We start from the raw sequence: 17,115 nt of genomic DNA, 5'->3' as shown, positions 1-17,115 counted from the left end.
AAATGTTTTTAACTAGTTAGGTATTCTTTGGAGTTTTTAATAAATATCTTTATTGGACCATGGATTCACAGGTGTTCCCTTGATCTTTACATTTAAAGATGCTCTCCTGACCTTTATAATTGTCCCTAATTTGTTTATACATAAAGTACTCATGTGGAGAAATTAAAGATAGATCATAAGTGGAAGAATTTATAAAGTCAGAAGTGTTTGTGAAAAAATTACAACCAGGATTTCAGGGAATTGTGAATTATTATTATTATTTTTTTAAAGATTTTATTTATTTATTTGGCAAAGAGACAGAGTGAGAGAGGGAACACAAGCAGGGGGAGTGGGAGGGGCAGAAGCAAGCTCAGAGCCCATGCAGGGCTCTATCCCAGGATCCCAGGATCATGACCTGAGATTCCTAGGATCAGGACCTGAGCCGGAGGTAAATGCTTAACCACTGAGCCACCCAGGCGCCCCAGGGAATTGTGAATTATCAAAGAAGCATGCTAAATGTTCAAATAGACAAAGAATTTATGTTTCTTTAAAGATCCCAAGTGTGACTCTTTCGTTTTCTTTTACATCATGTAAAATTTCAAGCATATAGAAGGTGGAGAGAAGAATATATTTAACCCTGAAACAATCAAAACACAGACAAGCTCATTTCTCTAGTATCACCACCACTTCCATCTCTCACTATATCAATTTTGCGTTAACTCTGTATAAGGGTTGACATTTATGTAGAGTTTCAATTCCTCTGTGTGTGCATGCATATGTGTTTGGTTCTGCATGTATAATTTTTCAACACCATTTTTTGAAACAATGTCTTTTTCAGTTGAATGGTTTTAAGCATTGCCAAAAAACCCGTTGGTTGTATTTATGTGGGATAATTTTTAAACTGTCTTAAATTCCATCAGTCTCATGTCTACCCCTGTACCACCACTATCTTGTCTTCCATACTCTAGACAATAATGTATACACTCTGTTTGCATCATATTATATATGTTATCTATAATGTATACATTTACATATATGTATATATGCATATTTGTTAGATATATAGAAGATCTATCCTATTATTAACTTCAAAGGAAATTATTAAATTCAGTGGAAAACTGCAACAAGCAAATTGAAGCGGAGCTACTTACAGCCCAGACCATTCAGGAATAAAGTCTTGGATCACCCCACAAAGAAATAATCATGGCACCCAAGGTGCCTTGTGAGAGCAAAAGTCATGTGGATTGGATATTGAAAGAAGATAGTTATAAACAGTAATGATGACCCATGATTATTTTCAGAAATAAGAACTATAATTATTATGAGTCTCTTCTTTCCTCATTTTGTTATGAATATATCAAAATATCAAGAACCACAGTTAACATCACTGAAGAACTTCGCATCTTTTCTTTTTTGGCAAAAGAGTAAGCATGTTTGGGGTTGCAGGTAGAATATTTGTATCAGGTTAGGTAGAATTATAACTTTTATTGCCTTTATTTGACAATTAAGTCTGACTTAAGGAAATTTTTGTGGTTGCCAGGGATAGACTGTGAGAGAGGGTTCTTTACATCAATAAGTCTAGTCTATAAAGCCTAAGTATTCAGTCAAACAATAATCTAGGCATTGTTCTGAGGATACTTTGTAGATATGGTTAATATCTAAAATAAATTGATTTCGGATGCCTGGGTGGTTCAGTTGGTTAAATGTCTGCCTTCAGCTTAGGTCATGATCCTGGAGTCCCATGGTTGAGTCCCACATTGGGCGGGGGGGTCCCTTCTCAGTGGGGAGTCTGCTTCTCCCTCGGACCCTCCCCACTGTTGAGCTTTCTCTGTCTCTCTCTCTCAAATAAATAAATAAATAAATAAAATATTTTTTTAAAAACCTTATTTTAAGAAGATCATGCTTAATACATGAGCCTCATCCCATCAGTTGCATGTCCTTAAAAGCAAGACTGAGGTTTCCCTGAGAAAGAAGAAATTCTTCCTCAAGACAGCTTACTTCTGAGATTTGTAAGAGGCCAGCTTGCCCTATACATTTTAGAGTTTCCAGCCCCAACAATCTCATAGCCAATTTCCTAAAATAAATCTGTGTGTGTGTGTGTGTGTGTGTGTGTGTGTGTGTGTGTGTCTGTGTCCATGGGTTTGTGAGTATCAGTGCTACTCTCTGCCACTGGCATTTGGACACAAAGAAGGGGCTCTAATTGGATCAGGCTTGGTGAGTGGAAATTCATGTTGCTGAGCACATGTATAACCCTGTCCATCCCCAAGTCCACTCTGTTCATGAACCCATTGTGCAATAACAGGTATAGTTGGCAAAGAGGCTGAATAGTAACCACAGAAAGGCTTACCCTGTCCACTTGATTATTAAAATTCTCCCCTGACTAAAACCACTCATTGATAAGCATTCAATGTAACACATAGATCCTCACTTTTTTTTTTTTTTTTGCATGTTCAGAGAAGTCCATTCACATACCTCATCCTCAAGTCCCTGACAATTCATGCCATCCTTTGTAATAACATTTCTTTTTTGAGGATGTCAGATGTGTGCCAAAAAACATGGTTTTTAATCATTGTTTTTAAACTGTTGTTTTAAATATTGTTCCTAAATGTTTAAAATGAATAATAGGAAAAAATATAATTTTTTACTGTTTTACAACTATACATGTAATTATATGCATTATATAATTATATATGTAATTACATGTAACTAATGCACCCTTTTGATTTTTGCATTTTTGAGTTAATGTATAGAAGTCTGGGCAATTGATTATTGATAAAAATGCTAAACAGCTTTCAGTGGAAAAATGAGTATTTGTTTTAGCAAGCAACACAAGAAAAATTGAGCATCCATGTTAAATACCTAAACCTCAGATTCATGCCTTCTACCATAATTAATTCAAGATGGATCACAGATTTAAAAACAGAATGCTGGGGTGCCTGGGTGGCTCAGTTGGTTATGCATCTGCCTTCAGATCAAGACATGATTCCAGGGTCTTGGGATCTAGCCTTGTGCTGGGCTCCCTGCTCAGTGGGAAGCCTACTTCTCCTTCTTCCCCTTGCTTGTGTTCTCTCTGTTGCTATCTCTCTCTTTCTCTTTCTCTCTCAAATAAATAAAATCTTTAAAAAAATAAAATAAACATATAATGTTAAACTATGCAATAATCAGAAGAAATCGTAAGAGAAAATCTATGTGACCTGAGATTAAGATCTTAAATATCTTATTAAAAAAAACCCACAATCCATTAAATAAAAGTTTGTAAATTGAACTTCTCAGAAATTGACATGTTCAGAAAGTTAAAACCTCAACCAAAGGTGGAAATACTTGCCCATCACGCTTCCCCATAAAAGCATATAGAATATACAAAGAACCCCCAAAACTCAATAAGAACAACATAATTAACCTATGTGCAAAAACCTGAATATGTTTTTTGCTAAAGGGGATATACAAAAGTCAAATAATCATGTGAAAAAACATCATCATTATTAGCCATCATTAAAATGCAAACTAAAACCACAATGAGATTGCTATGCATATATTTTAGTAGCTAAAATGAAAATAAAATAAATGTCTAAAAATTGGTGAATAAATATATAATCCTTGAAAATGAGAGCTTTTCAAAGCACCTGACATGATATTTCCAAAATCTGTTTTCTATCTCTCTGCTCATTAATCTTCACGGACATAGAAATCTCCTGCTTCCTTATTTAGAACTAATATTCCCTCCATTGTATTTTGTGAATGTGTCTATGTGTGTTTGTTTGTAGGGGGTGTTACAGAAAATTACTCTTTTATTTTATAATTATACATTGCAAAAAGCCACAGTTGACCTGAAGATATCCTTGGCTGAGAACTGGATGCCAGAATTCCTTGGCATTTTAGGTTTGGAAAATTGAAGAGGATTAGTGATAGTCATAGAGTCTTAGCCGGTCACACGGAAGTACCTAGAAAAATTTTTTTTTAGCTTATCTTCCAGCGCAGGGAGGGAAGGTCTTATGACTAAATTTGACATAAGGAATTATGCCTGGAAATTCTGCATACTGTTCCTTCTGGTTTGCAAGTCTAACAAGGAATAAGTGAGTGCTCCCCTTACCCCCCACCCTTCTGTCATATGGGAGATGATGATGCTACCTGGCTGACGTGGGCATGAAGATGGCAGGCTCACATTGAAGGTGACAGAACTGCCCCAACAGCCCTACACTTCTCCCCCCTGAATTCTTAATGAGGGAGAAGAAAGCTTCTCTTTAATGTAAGACTCTGTGCACTGGCATCTTTATTGGAATGTCTTAGTTTACATGATAAGTCATATGTAATTGTAAATTTCTCATTTAACAACACTTATATTTCTCAGTGATCACAAAAAAAGTAAGAGCATAAAGAAGTTAGGGAAGGAGTGGCATGGCCAAATGTGGTTTTGGTTATTTACCAAATTTCTTGAGTAGCAGGCAGAACGGTTTACTTCAATTAGAAGGTGACACAGGAAAGGACCTGATCCCAAGGGAAAAGAATATTTCCTTCTTAAAGAGCACTAGGTGTTACGACAGTGGAACATATTTTAGAAAGTGGTTAACTTCTGTTTCAAATAAAAGTAAATTACCTGTCAAAAATACAGTTCTCATGCTCAATCAATAAAGGTAAGCATTATATTTAATCTCAATTTAACCTCACTCGAAACAGGTAAGCATGAATTTTTGTCTAATAACAAATTGAGTTTACTAAGAACCATATTTTTTCGGCAGCAGCAAAGAATACTTATTTACAGAAAATTTAAAAAATAATCCTTTGTCATCACGGTTATTCTGGTTTGATTTCAAAACACTGATTCAGAAAGCCTTTTAATTTTTCTGACTTGTTATTATAACATAAGCAAAAATACCAGGTATTTTGTAGTGTAATGGACCAATATATCAGAGATTACCGACATCTGCATTATCATCAACATAACCATCACTGTCACGGTCTTTGGTGCTAACGAGTGTAACGACTGCGTGTTAAGCATGTATTTAAGTAGTTTGCATGTATTAAATCTGGAGATCATGTCTCCTGAAAATTTAATTACACATAACTGAGGAACAAGATAGTTAATGGACCTTATTGAAATGGGTTTGCATCCTACTAAAACCAAAGATATTCTTTGCTTGTGAAGAGTTAGGTTCCATGATAAATGAGCCTGAAGATGCTAAAGAGATATGGGTATGTTTTCCATTTTTATTTTTAGACGCATCTAAAGGAAAGACTTTCTGAATTGCAATCACCAAATTCTGACTTTTTATTCTTGTCTTCAATTTGATTTTATAAACTTGCTATGAATATAAGCAGTTTATACATCACATTGATAGTTGTCATTGATATCCCAATCTCCACATTTAAAAAAAAAAAAATTGTTTCGGTGGGAAGACCAAAGAAACAAACAGAAAATATTTTAATAAAAACAGAATTCACTACATTTACCTGCATTATATAATAGTTTTCTTTCTGAGTTGTATAAATAGAGCATCTAAAGTTTTCCAGATCAGAGAAACAGGGACTATGCTACAAGATTTGAGGAAACTTTTTTTTTTTTTGGTAAGATTATGTTTAGAAGGAAAGCACATGATTTGTTAGCATTTGAATATTTGTTTTTAATTATTATTAAATAGTAATTAATAAATATTATATCCTTTCTAATTTTATAAATGGTTTTACAGTGAGAATCCATTGAATGTTCTATTTTACAAATGAAAAGCTGAGATCAAGAAAAAAAGTTCAGTAAATGTAGAACATTATATTCTTTAAAAAGAAAAATTATTTTTTAGAGAGAGAGCATTGGGGGAAAGAAGAAAGGGGAGGGAGAGGGTAAGACTCTCCAGCAGATTCTGTGCTGAGCACAGAGCCTGGGGACTTGATTCCACAACCCCAGATCATGACCTGAGCCAACATCAAGAGTTGGACACTTCAATGAGGCAGCCACCTAAGAACTGCTAGAACATTATGTTCTTTTTTTTTTTTTTTTTTTTTTTAAGGTTTTATTTATTTATTTATTTGACAGACTGAGAGAGAGAGAGAGAGAGACAGAGATCACAAGCAGGCAGAGAGGCAGGCAGAGGCAGAGAGAGAAGCAGGCTCCCCACTGAGCAAGGAGCCCAATGCGGGGCTCGATCCCAGGATGCTGAGATCATGACCTGAGCTGAAGGCAGTGGCTTAATCCACTGAGCCACCCAGGTGCCCCAGAACATTATATTCTTGATTGCAAGTTTTGATGCTGCTTCTCCTTGTTAATTGTTTGTTGGCATCTTAGATTCAGTTTGCCTTTCAAACGCACCACCCACTTGAACAGCAGACAAATGTAGAGAAGACCAAAGAATGAGAGAAGAGCTTACACAAAGAACAGGTCCAATACTGAGAATAAAGAGAACAGCAGTTTCTGAGACCAATGGTTTACTCGCCAAATGTGGGGGTATGAGGCATGTTAGTCTAAATGATGCAGTGATTCATTCAACAAACATTTTGAATAATTGTCCAAATATTGGACTCTGTTGAATTAAATAAGTGAATAAAACATGGTTAAAAACACTTTTATGCTGTTGTAGTAAAAAGTGGCCTTCATTGCGTAGCCTTGTACATCACAAATCAGCTAATAACTTCTGAGTACCTTAGGACCTAGTTATAGCATTTTCACATTCCCTGTAATCAAATTTCCATTGGATGAATTGGACAAGGTTTAAATATCTTTATTTAGTATGTAGTTTGGAATATTATAGATTGTAAAAGAAATTGTCATTTAGTTTCCCTTTTCTCAGCCACAGAAAATCTTCAGGATGTTCAAGTTTTGCATGGACTGTTGTTCCTGCCCCATTTCTGTCTACTTTTTTGTAGTTGAAATTGTGACCACTGTCCATATTTAACACCCTTTGACTATGGTTAGAAGTATATCTTTCCTTTGTAGTGAGTAAGTCTCCATGGGTTTTCAAATTAGTTAACTCATAATATGGAAGTTATCTAGGACATACTGAAATCAATGAAGCAAATTACTACTTCTGCAAGAGTGAATGAAAAGAGTATAATTCACACAGACACACACACACACACACACACACACGCACACCAGAGAAGACATGCTTGATCTGTAACAGGAGGGAAAGAGGCAGGGGAGGTATGTCTTTTAGGTTAGGAACCCATGCTTACATGACTGTGTAAGGAGGTAAGACTATTCCAAAGAAACAACCATTTGGCTCATTTGTAATTTTTTCCAAATTTTTCAGAACAAATATACTATGCAGTGCTTAGAAAGATGTAGAGAATATGAAAATATATTTATGATCTAGTTATGACAATGAGAATAGTGCATAATAGAGATGGGATATACACTTAGGTACACTCATGTGCATAAACATAGACACACATGTGTGCAAGGAAAAGACTGAATGGGTTAAGTGGGGTCATCAGAATATCAATTATTGAGGATCTGGGTAATTTAAGAATATCTCAGAGATGAGTTTTGGTTGATATTTCTTATATAAGGTGTGTACATTGTAATTGAGATGGCTTTCTTAAACATAAATGCTAGATGAACCTGCCTCTTAACCTCTTGAGTATTTCAGGACATAGACCATCTTAGACTTCCTCTTTACCTTTTTGCAAAACCTGAAAAAAAATGACTTGATTTCATGGATCTTACACTGAAATATAGTTTTAAAGATTGAATAACACCCCATAACATTTAGTGCTTAGCTCATCAATTTCATTTTATAGTCAAATAGCCTAAGTATGCAGAATGTTGAAGCTTAAAGAGACTTAGAAATACTAGAGAAGCCCATTACTTTAAAAAATGAACATATTCAGCACTCAAACCAATTTAGGTGGCTTACAAATTATTTACTTGTGCGATGAAATAAATTTTGAATTAATAATAGTAGAAAACAGAATTGAGAGGTGGGGAGAAAACATGGCTGGTGAAAGAACGGAATCCTTGTCACAGTTGAACATAAACTCAGATTTTGCAATTTTGAGTGTTCAGATGGACAGCAAAATGACAAGCACTTATCTTCAGAGGCAAAGAAGCCTGATAATTCACAGCAGAAATAAAACGCGATGGAGATTTCTTTTTCTTACAAATGCATTTAACAGTAATGAAAAATGTACTTCATCACAATTTTAGAGCCCTGGCAGTTATAGATTTCTTTTAATAGGGAATGGGAAAGAATTGGGAGGCATGCCATCCTGTTTATGTATAAGAAGAAAAGAACCAAAGAAATCAGGGTAACTTGGACTTTTGATTCAATTGTTCCACAGATGACGTGTGAGGAGATGAGAACAGAAGACAATGCTTCCACAATAACAGAATTCGTACTCTTAGGATTTTCCGACCTTCCAAACCTGCAAGGGTTACTATTTGGGGTGTTCTCCATCATTTATGTTATTGTCCTAATTGGAAATAGCCTCATAATAATAATTACCAGACTTGACGCTGCTCTAGAGACACCCATGTATTTTTTCCTGGCAAATTTTTCCTCCTTGGAAATCTGTTATGTGTCTGTCACTCTCCCCAGGATTCTGGTGAATCTTTGGACTCAGGATAGAAGCATTTCTATGCTGGGCTGTGCCACTCAACTGTGCTTCTTCCTTCTGCTCGGAGCCACTGAATGTTTCCTGCTGGCAGTGATGGCCTATGACCGCTATGTGGCCATTTGTAACCCTCTGCACTACCCTCTAGTCATGAACCACGAGTTGTGCCTCAAGCTGGCTGTTGGCTCCTGGATCGGTGGAATTCCAGTCCAGATAGGACAAACATGTCAAATTTTCTCTCTACATTTCTGTAATTCCAACCACATTAACCACTTCTTCTGCGACATACCCCCCATCCTCAAGCTCGCATGTGGGGATACTTGGATGCATGAGGCAGCCGTCTATGTAGTAGCTATGTTGTTTGTCACAGTTCCTTTTATGTTGATTCTTGCCTCTTACAGCAAAATCATTTCCACCATTCTGAGTTTGCCAACCGCTGGCGGACGGGCCAAAGCCTTTTCCACGTGTTCTTCCCACCTGCTGGTGGTTCTTTTGTTCTTTGGGTCGGCTTCCATCACCTACTTAAGGCCCAAATCCAATCATACGGCAGGAATTGACAAACTGCTCTCTCTTTTCTACACCATAGTGACTCCGATGTTTAACCCCATGATATACAGCCTCAGGAACAAGGATGTGATTGCAGCACTGAAAAGACTATTGCTCAAAAAGTGATGAGTTTAATTGTAAGTGCTTTAGCTGCTTGCCACGCATGTCTCAGAGAAACATTTCAAATCTCTGCATTCCTCTTTAAGAACTTAACTGCTTCCAGCTTAGGATGTACTTCTAGATACTTCTAAACACCAACCTACAACTTCTTGTGCTTGGAGACAGACCAGGCAAATTAATCTGTCTTCAGTGCTCCAAACCTAAAGAATAACCCCTATATATTACCACTATATGGTGACTAACACAACATTAAAAAAAAAAAAACTATCCTACCTCATGATTAAAATAGTAATGCACACATTTCATATGCAATTAGAATATAAATCAAATTCATATAAAAATAACTCAATCTGTTAGAATTTTTGGCTTGATTATACTAAAAATATATGATTGCTTACCTAAATAATTTCCTAAACCTTCACACTGGTATTTATTAACATTTTATGATTCTATAACCAGCGACTGGAAATAGCAGTTAAGTAACAGATTTTTTTGAATGACTGATTAAATAAATTAATGGGTAAGTGAATATTGCTGTGACATGCCTCAGACTCCTGCCAAAATCGAGAGATTTCAGAGCACCAATAGACATTGAAAGCACATTTATTTAAACTACCATGCAGCCATGTGGAATTACTCCAATTATAATACCGAAAGAAAGTCTTACATTTACTTAGCTTTCTTCCTAATAACATTCTTCTATGTTTAACTTAACAATATAGCTGCCAAAATAAATTGTTTTGAATTATTTCACCTCTTCTTTTCTGGTACTCTAAACAGTTACTCCCATACCAATTCATATTTTGAAAATAAAATATCTGTGAGTTTGAAATTGAAGGAATGAGTTAGAAATTACTTGCAGATTAAGAGTCACTTATGGTTTGTCTCCCTCCCAATCCCATCTTGTTTCATTTATTCTTCTCCCACCGTCTTAACCCCCCATGTTGCATCTCCACTTCCTCATATCAGAGAGATCATATGAGGGTTGCTGGGGGAAGGGGGATTGGGAGAAGCGGGGTGGGGTTATGGACATTGGGGAGGGTATGTGCTATGGTGAGTGCTGTGAAGTGTGTAAACCTGGTGATTCACAGACCTCTTCTCCTGGGGTTAAAAATATATTATATGTTTATAAAAAATAAAAAAATTAAAAACAAAAACCAAAAAGAAATTACTTGCAGAATTATGCAAAGTCTGCACATTTGCATTTACATTAGTGTGCCTAAACTTTCATGCCTTCAGCCTTTTCTAAAGTGTCTTAAAGTATTAAACCTTTGAACTGGTTTTATCAAGGAAAGAGAGTACCTGTTAACAGAACCACTAATGCCTATCCTTCCAGTTCCAGATTCTCAAGTCAGTCACTGGCATGAAGAGATCACTTAGTGCATCTTCCCCTGAGAACTTCTGTTAGCAGTTCTTTAAAAGTTATGCTGTTTCGTAGTTTTAGCTATAACTGTACATATGCCTATCAAACAATATTAACTCCTGTCCTTTCATGGTTATATTTTGTTTCATCCAGCCATTTACATCATCTACCATCTAACATAATGTACCACATTTATCTATTTCTGTATTTTATCCATGGAAGTATATATGTTTATACCTCTACTCATTTAATGTTTTATACAAGAATTTTATGTATGTACATGATAAAGACCATGATGATGACGATGATGACGATGGTGGTCGTGGTGATAGTGATGATAAAGATGATGATTATGGTACAGATAGTAGTGCTGGTGTTTTTTTGTTTCTGAAACTTAGTGAAGCAGGAATCACGATGTCACAGAAACAGTGCTATCCCAGGAGTTCAGATAATTTAATTTAAGTTAAACTAAATAAATTGTCGCTTTACCAACATCTTGAGCAATTCCTTCAGCTACATTTTTTTTTTTTAATTGCAGTTGGTTAAAGAACAGAAATTCAACTAAGTAAACCTTAGAGATCTTATTGGGTTTTTTTGTTTTTTTGTTTTTTGTTTTTTGGTTTGGGTTTTTTTGGGGTTTTTTTGGGGGGGCCATGAATCAGGGAGCATTCAATCCAATAGGTAGAAAGAAGTGCTGAAAAGCTACCCAAGGCAAGGGATTCTAAGGGCAGAAAGAAGCAGGAACAAGGAAGTTGCATTAGGCAAAAATGGAATTGGTTGTTGCAAAGTTACTTTCCTCATAGGGCATGGCAGGTTGATACCAGGCATGTCACCTATGCTAACCACGTACTTGTTGATTGAGTGCTTTTGGATTCCATTTCTTGGAAGAGCCATAACTGGAGCTAAGTTTTTTGGTTTGGTGATGTGTGGCTTGGTATAAGTGTTTCCATTTTGAGCTTGTTGTCTTGTCTTTAACAGTTTGTAATTAATAAAATTGTCACAATCTATTTTTTATGAACTCCTAGGACTATTACAAAGGTCAATATCCACCTGGCATGGAGAAGCATTTGGAAAAGTTTAAAGCACCAAAAATGGAAGTGTTGGCTGTATTTCAGTATAATTCTTAGTGAAATCTCTAGCTGTGTGATATTTTATACTCAAATTCATAAAGACAATCAATAGAATGCTATTTTTTGATGAACGGACACAGTCCACAATATGAGTTACCTAGGGAAGAAAACCTAACTTATTTACACATTGGAATTGTTTTCCTTTTACATTATTTATGTTTAGTTTTCCAAAAATGTGCTAGCCAACTATTTGTTCATCTAAATGAGGGTTATGGAACAGAGCTAGTATTCAAATAAAATGTTAATGGACATTTCTATCATTATGAGTCCAGTACCAATTAAAAACTGTAGGATTATGACCTCCTTTATAGTTAAAATCTTTGAGACCTTTGTATTTTTCTCTTTTTATATCTCTATCCCTTGTCTTCCCACTCTGTTAATTCACAATGAGATAGCCTGTAGAAATTAGTTGTTGGATTAATTTAATTATATATTCTATTAACTGGGGTTGATCAAAAAGAAACTGTAGGGGGCGCCTGGGTGTCTCAGTCAGTTAAGTGTCTGCTTTCAGCTCAGGTCATAGTCTCAGGGTCCTGGGATCAAGTCCCACATTGGGCTCCCTGTTCAGCAGGAAGTCTGCTTCTCCCTCTCTCTTCCTGTCCCTCCCGACCCCAGTTCCTATGCTCTCTCTCTCTTTCTCTCCCTCAAATAAATAAAGTTATGAATGTATAATAGTCATAATTATAAACTATGACATAGTTTATAAAAATGGTCATCTGACCTAAAATATAATTCTTTGACAAGCCTATGATTGTTAGTAAGGGCAGCATATATAGTTTTGAAGTAGAGACCAAGAACTTATTCTCATATATTTTTCCCTTTTTTCTGATTTTTATATTACACAAGTCTTCTAGATAGTCCCATTTACTGAGTTCTGGCCACCCAGTACATGGGGAATGCAATATATGACTTGTTGTACAATTTGTTGAAGATTTATATTTTTTGTCATGTCAAAATAGCTGGGTCAATATATATATACATCATGTCAATATATACATCATTAACAGCATATATTTTATTAGAAAGGAAACATGCACATTCCTGTCTAAATTCATTTCGGATGAGTGTTGTTCTATGTAAAAGATTGCCTCTTCCAAAGGGATCGCATATATTGTTTCCTCAACATAGTAACAACTTGGACATAAGGTTCCTGTAAAGAAAATACTTGTTAAAAAAAGCACAATTACTTCTAAGAATGTAGCAGTGATTATATTTTACAAAAACTATTTTTAAAAAGCTTATTTTATCAAAGAATTGTATGACATATGAAAAAGAGGGTAGAAGGTATATAAAAGATTTTAACACATTCACTTTAAGTCACAAAGTAGTTTGTGGCCTATTTTCTCTGGTGACTTCTAGAAGCAAGGCATGACATTTGGCAATGCATGGCAAGGCAACAGGGTCTTCAGTCCTGCAACATCTGGGAACTGAGCTCTGTCAATAATCTAATTGATCAAAAAAATGGAATCAATACTAGAGCTTCCAGAAAGAAATGCAGCCCTGTCCACAACTTGATTTTTGCTCACTGATAACCGTGTTAGACCTATGACCCACAGTGCTGTAAGGTAATAAATGTGTGCTATTATAAGTCAATTTATTTGTGGTGATTTATGACAATAGCAATAGGAAATGAACCCACAGATTCACAGAAACTGTGTAGTGGGAGATGCTGTAGACTGGATCAGAACATACCAATCTAAATCCTCTATCTTATAACCAACTTAACTACAGAATTTGAGGATTTGCAATACTCCACTTCCCAGCCCCCCTTCCAGCTAAGTATGAGCAGAAGACTCACTGCTGGATAGTGGGATGGATATAGGTATCAGCAGGTTCTCTTTTGCTTCCATTGTCCTTTATTCCTGAAAGGTTGCAGAGGTCATATCTCAGAGTGGAAAATCAGGAAGATGAAAGAAATGTAGACTTCTGATATCATTTTAAAAGCCCTGGACTATTTATTTTCCCCATTCCCCAGAAATTCTGTTGTGTGAAGCATATAAATATTTCGTTGTATATGGCTGCATGCAATTCTAAAGGAGAAAATGTCTACATATTAATGTTTCACAATGATTGGCGGGGGATAGTGCCTCTTTATTTTAGCTGGTGTGGAAGTCCTTTAGTGGTAAGAAATGTTTCCAAGGAATGCAGGTTTTGGTACTTATATGCATGTGGTATGATTAAATACTTCAGGTGTTTAAAGGATGATTTTCTTCACTTTGCACCTTCATCTGATGTATGAACTTCTGAGGTGATAGACAGTTGTGAATACAAACATATTTTATTTTTTAAATTTTTAAAAAAGATTTTATTTATTTATTTATTTGAGAGAGAGGGAGATAGCAAGAGCGAGAGTACAAGCAGGGGGAGTGGGAGAGGGAGAAGCAGTCTTCCCACCGAGCAGGGAGCCTGACATGGGGCTCGATCCCAGGACGCTGGGATTATGACCTGAGCTGAAAGCAGGCACTTAACTGACTGAGCCACCCAGGTGTCCTCAAAAACATTTTATTAGTACTTTGTAAGAATTTAATATACTCCAAGTAGCAAAGGGCGAGTAACAAAAAGGTCTAAGAATCATCCATTGATATTTCAAAGAAAAGATTTTTATATTTCTTCAGGTAAAGGTTTTATAATTATATCATGTGCCAGACATTTGATAATTTGCAAGGAGTTTCTTCACAAATCTCTTATATTTAAAAAAAATTGCAGTTTCTCATCAGCTTTGCTGCTACTCCTGTATGATTTTGGCATTGAAAAACATTTTAAATCTGTGCCTTTGAAGTTATTCTTTATAACTTGGCTTACAAAGAATATGAGTTCTTCACCATTTGAAATAGTAGCCCAAAGTAGGGAAAACTATTTCAAGAGGTTATGATTAACAGTACCTCTACCAGTACTGACTCATGGTTATGTTTCAATCTATCTTTCCTTTGAACATTCATATGACCATGATGATGAATTCCTATAACTAATGTTTCATCATTAGGATAAAATCTGCTAAATATTTACAAATGATCTCACAGGGAAGTATAATTTACCCTCTTCTCTGAACAGACTTCAGTCTGTTATATTTGAAATACAGGGCCATGGTAACATTAGTGTGCAAATATTTTAGTGATATTTGTGACATAAAAACCACATTTATTCTGTTCTATCATTCACTATTGTCTGTGTCTCCTTGTACAGGTTTTGCTGACTCAGTACATAAGATTGTGACTAACAGAAGTGACCTCTGGAGAGCAAGAAAGATGTCCTTCCAGTGTCTGACATTATTTTTAAACATGTAGGCTGACCTTGAAGAGTTTCTTAAATGAAATAGCCTAGAGAGTTTGTTTGTTGAATGAGGATAAAATATATTATTTAGAGTGGATCAAGGAAATGGCGTATGTAACATCTTAATGATGACTTTGTTAGTTGGTGCATTTTAAAATTTATTTTAAATTTACATACAACAAATTTTAAATTTACATAGGAAGTAAAATGTACTCCTTTCAGTTTAAGTTCTATGAGATTTGACAAACTCATGGAGTTGTATAACATAACCATGATTAAGGCACAGCCCCAGCACTCTCCAAATTTCTCACCTGTTGTCTTTTTGCAGTTAGCAATTCCCACCGACTTTATCATTAAGCAGCCTTCCTCTGTCCTTATAGTTTTCTTTTTTCACTAATGTTTATAGCAGTTTTATCAACAATAGCCAAATGGTGGAGAAAGCCCAAATATCCATCAAGTAATGAATAGATCAGAAGAGGTTAGCTGACGCGTTTTATGTTGAGTGAAATAAGTTAAAGAAAGACAAATACCAGATTATTTCATATGTGGAATTTAAGAAACAAACCAGATGAACATAGGGGAAGAAAGAAAGAAAGAAAGAGAGGGAAGCAAACCTCTTAGACTCTTAACCATACAGAACAAACTCAGGGTTGATGGAGGGAGGTGGATGGGGGATGGGCTAAACAGGTGATGGGGGTTAAGGAAGGCACTTGTGGTGAGTATTGGATGTTATATATAAGTGATGAATCACTAAATTCTACTCCTGCAATAAATATTACATTATATGTTAACTAACTAGAATTTAAATAAAACTTGAAATAAGCAAACGCAAGAATGTCATATAAATAGAATCAGACAGTAACGGCTTTCAGTCTGGCTTCTTCCACTGGCATAAAACATTTGACATTTACCATGTTGTTCTATGCATTAATGTAGTTTCTTCATTTTTATTGCTGAGTTGTGTCCCAGTGTATGAGGTTCTGGAGTTGGTTTATCCTAGATGAAGGACATTCATACTGTTTCCAGTTTGGGGCTGTTTTCAGCAAAGCTACCCTGAATATTTTCTCTGTAGTTTTATGGTTTTGGGTTTTTGTTTTAAATATTTTATTTATTTGACAGAGATCACAAGTACCAGAAAGGCAGTCAGAGAGAGAGGAGGAAGCAGGGTCCCTGCTGAGCAGAGAGCCCAATGCAGGGCTCCATCCCAGGACCCAGGGATCATGACCTGAGCCGAAGTCAGAGGCTTTAACCCACTGAGCTACCCAGGTGCCCCTTGTCTGTAGTTTTTTTGTGTGTAAACACACATTTTCATTTCTTTATGATAAATAGTCAGGAGTGGGACTTTTGGGTAAATGTATATGGTAAGTAAATGTATAATTAACTTTACAATAAACTTCCAATCATTCTCCAGAATGAATGTTAATTTTGCATTCTTATCATAAAGGCATGAGTACTCTCGCTGCTCTAAATCCTTGCCATCAGCAGGCATTATCATGAATTGTTGTCTTTGTTGTTATCATGGGTTTTTTAAATCATTAAAATAGACATTCCGTGAAAGCTCATTTTCTGTTTTGCTTTTTTTTCTTCCCTAATCAAAACTGATGTTAGCATTTTTTCATGGCCTTTTCATGGCCTTATTTGCAATCTCTATATCTTCTTTGATGAGATGTCTGTTCAAGTTGTTTGCCAATTTTTAAATTAGGTTGTTTCCTTATTATTGAATTTTGAGAGTTTATGCACATTCTAAATACAAGTACTTTGTTAAACAGGTGGGCAAATCTATACCCAGACTATGCTTTGTCTTTTTATCTTTTCATGGTATCTTTTACTTAGCAAAAATATTTAATTTAATGAAATTCAATTTCTTTTTTTTTCTTCCTACGTGCTTTTGGGCTTGTATTTCTGTACTTTCTGTCTAACCCAACATCACAGAGTTTCTCCTTTGTTTATTCTGAAGTATTCACAGTTTTGGTTTTGTGTCTACATCTATGATCCATTTTATTGATATTTACAAAGAAACCAAGTGTTTTATTTCATTAGTTTTCTCTATTTTTCTCTTTTCAATGTCTTTGATTTCTGCTCTAGTCTTAATTATTTCCTTTGGTCTGTTTGCCTTGTATTTATTTTTCTCTTGTTTATCTAATTTCTCAATGTGGAAGCTCGGGT

At 35.6% G+C, this 17,115-nt stretch overlaps 1 protein-coding gene across 2 annotated transcripts; it reads left to right on the top strand.

The window, feature by feature from the left end:
• The first annotated feature begins 7,722 nt into the window (after positions 1–7,722).
• On the top strand, positions 7,723–9,192 carry LOC122914414 (olfactory receptor 10AG1-like). 2 transcript variants are annotated; one of them, XM_044261028.1, is made up of 2 exons: positions 7,723–7,731; positions 8,260–9,192. In XM_044261028.1, the coding sequence occupies exons 1-2, from the start codon at positions 7,723–7,725 to the stop codon at positions 9,190–9,192; spliced, it is 942 nt and encodes a 313-aa protein (XP_044116963.1). The 2 variants fall into 2 exon arrangements, with proteins under 2 accessions (XP_044116963.1, XP_044116962.1); XM_044261027.1 differs by lacking the exon at positions 7,723–7,731 and having other exon boundaries at positions 8,248–9,192.
• Positions 9,193–17,115: the final 7,923 nt, after the last annotated feature.

Source organism: Neovison vison, chromosome 7 (assembly GCF_020171115.1).
Source record: "Neovison vison isolate M4711 chromosome 7, ASM_NN_V1, whole genome shotgun sequence".
Lineage (NCBI taxonomy): Eukaryota > Metazoa > Chordata > Mammalia > Carnivora > Mustelidae > Neogale > Neogale vison.
This window is presented reverse-complemented; position numbering and strand designations above follow the sequence as displayed.

Bases quoted from the DNA above. Each gene is read 5' to 3' on its own strand.
- LOC122914414 (XM_044261027.1), top strand. From the start codon at position 8,248: ATGACGTGTGAGGAGATGAGAACAGAAGACAATGCTTCCACAATAACA.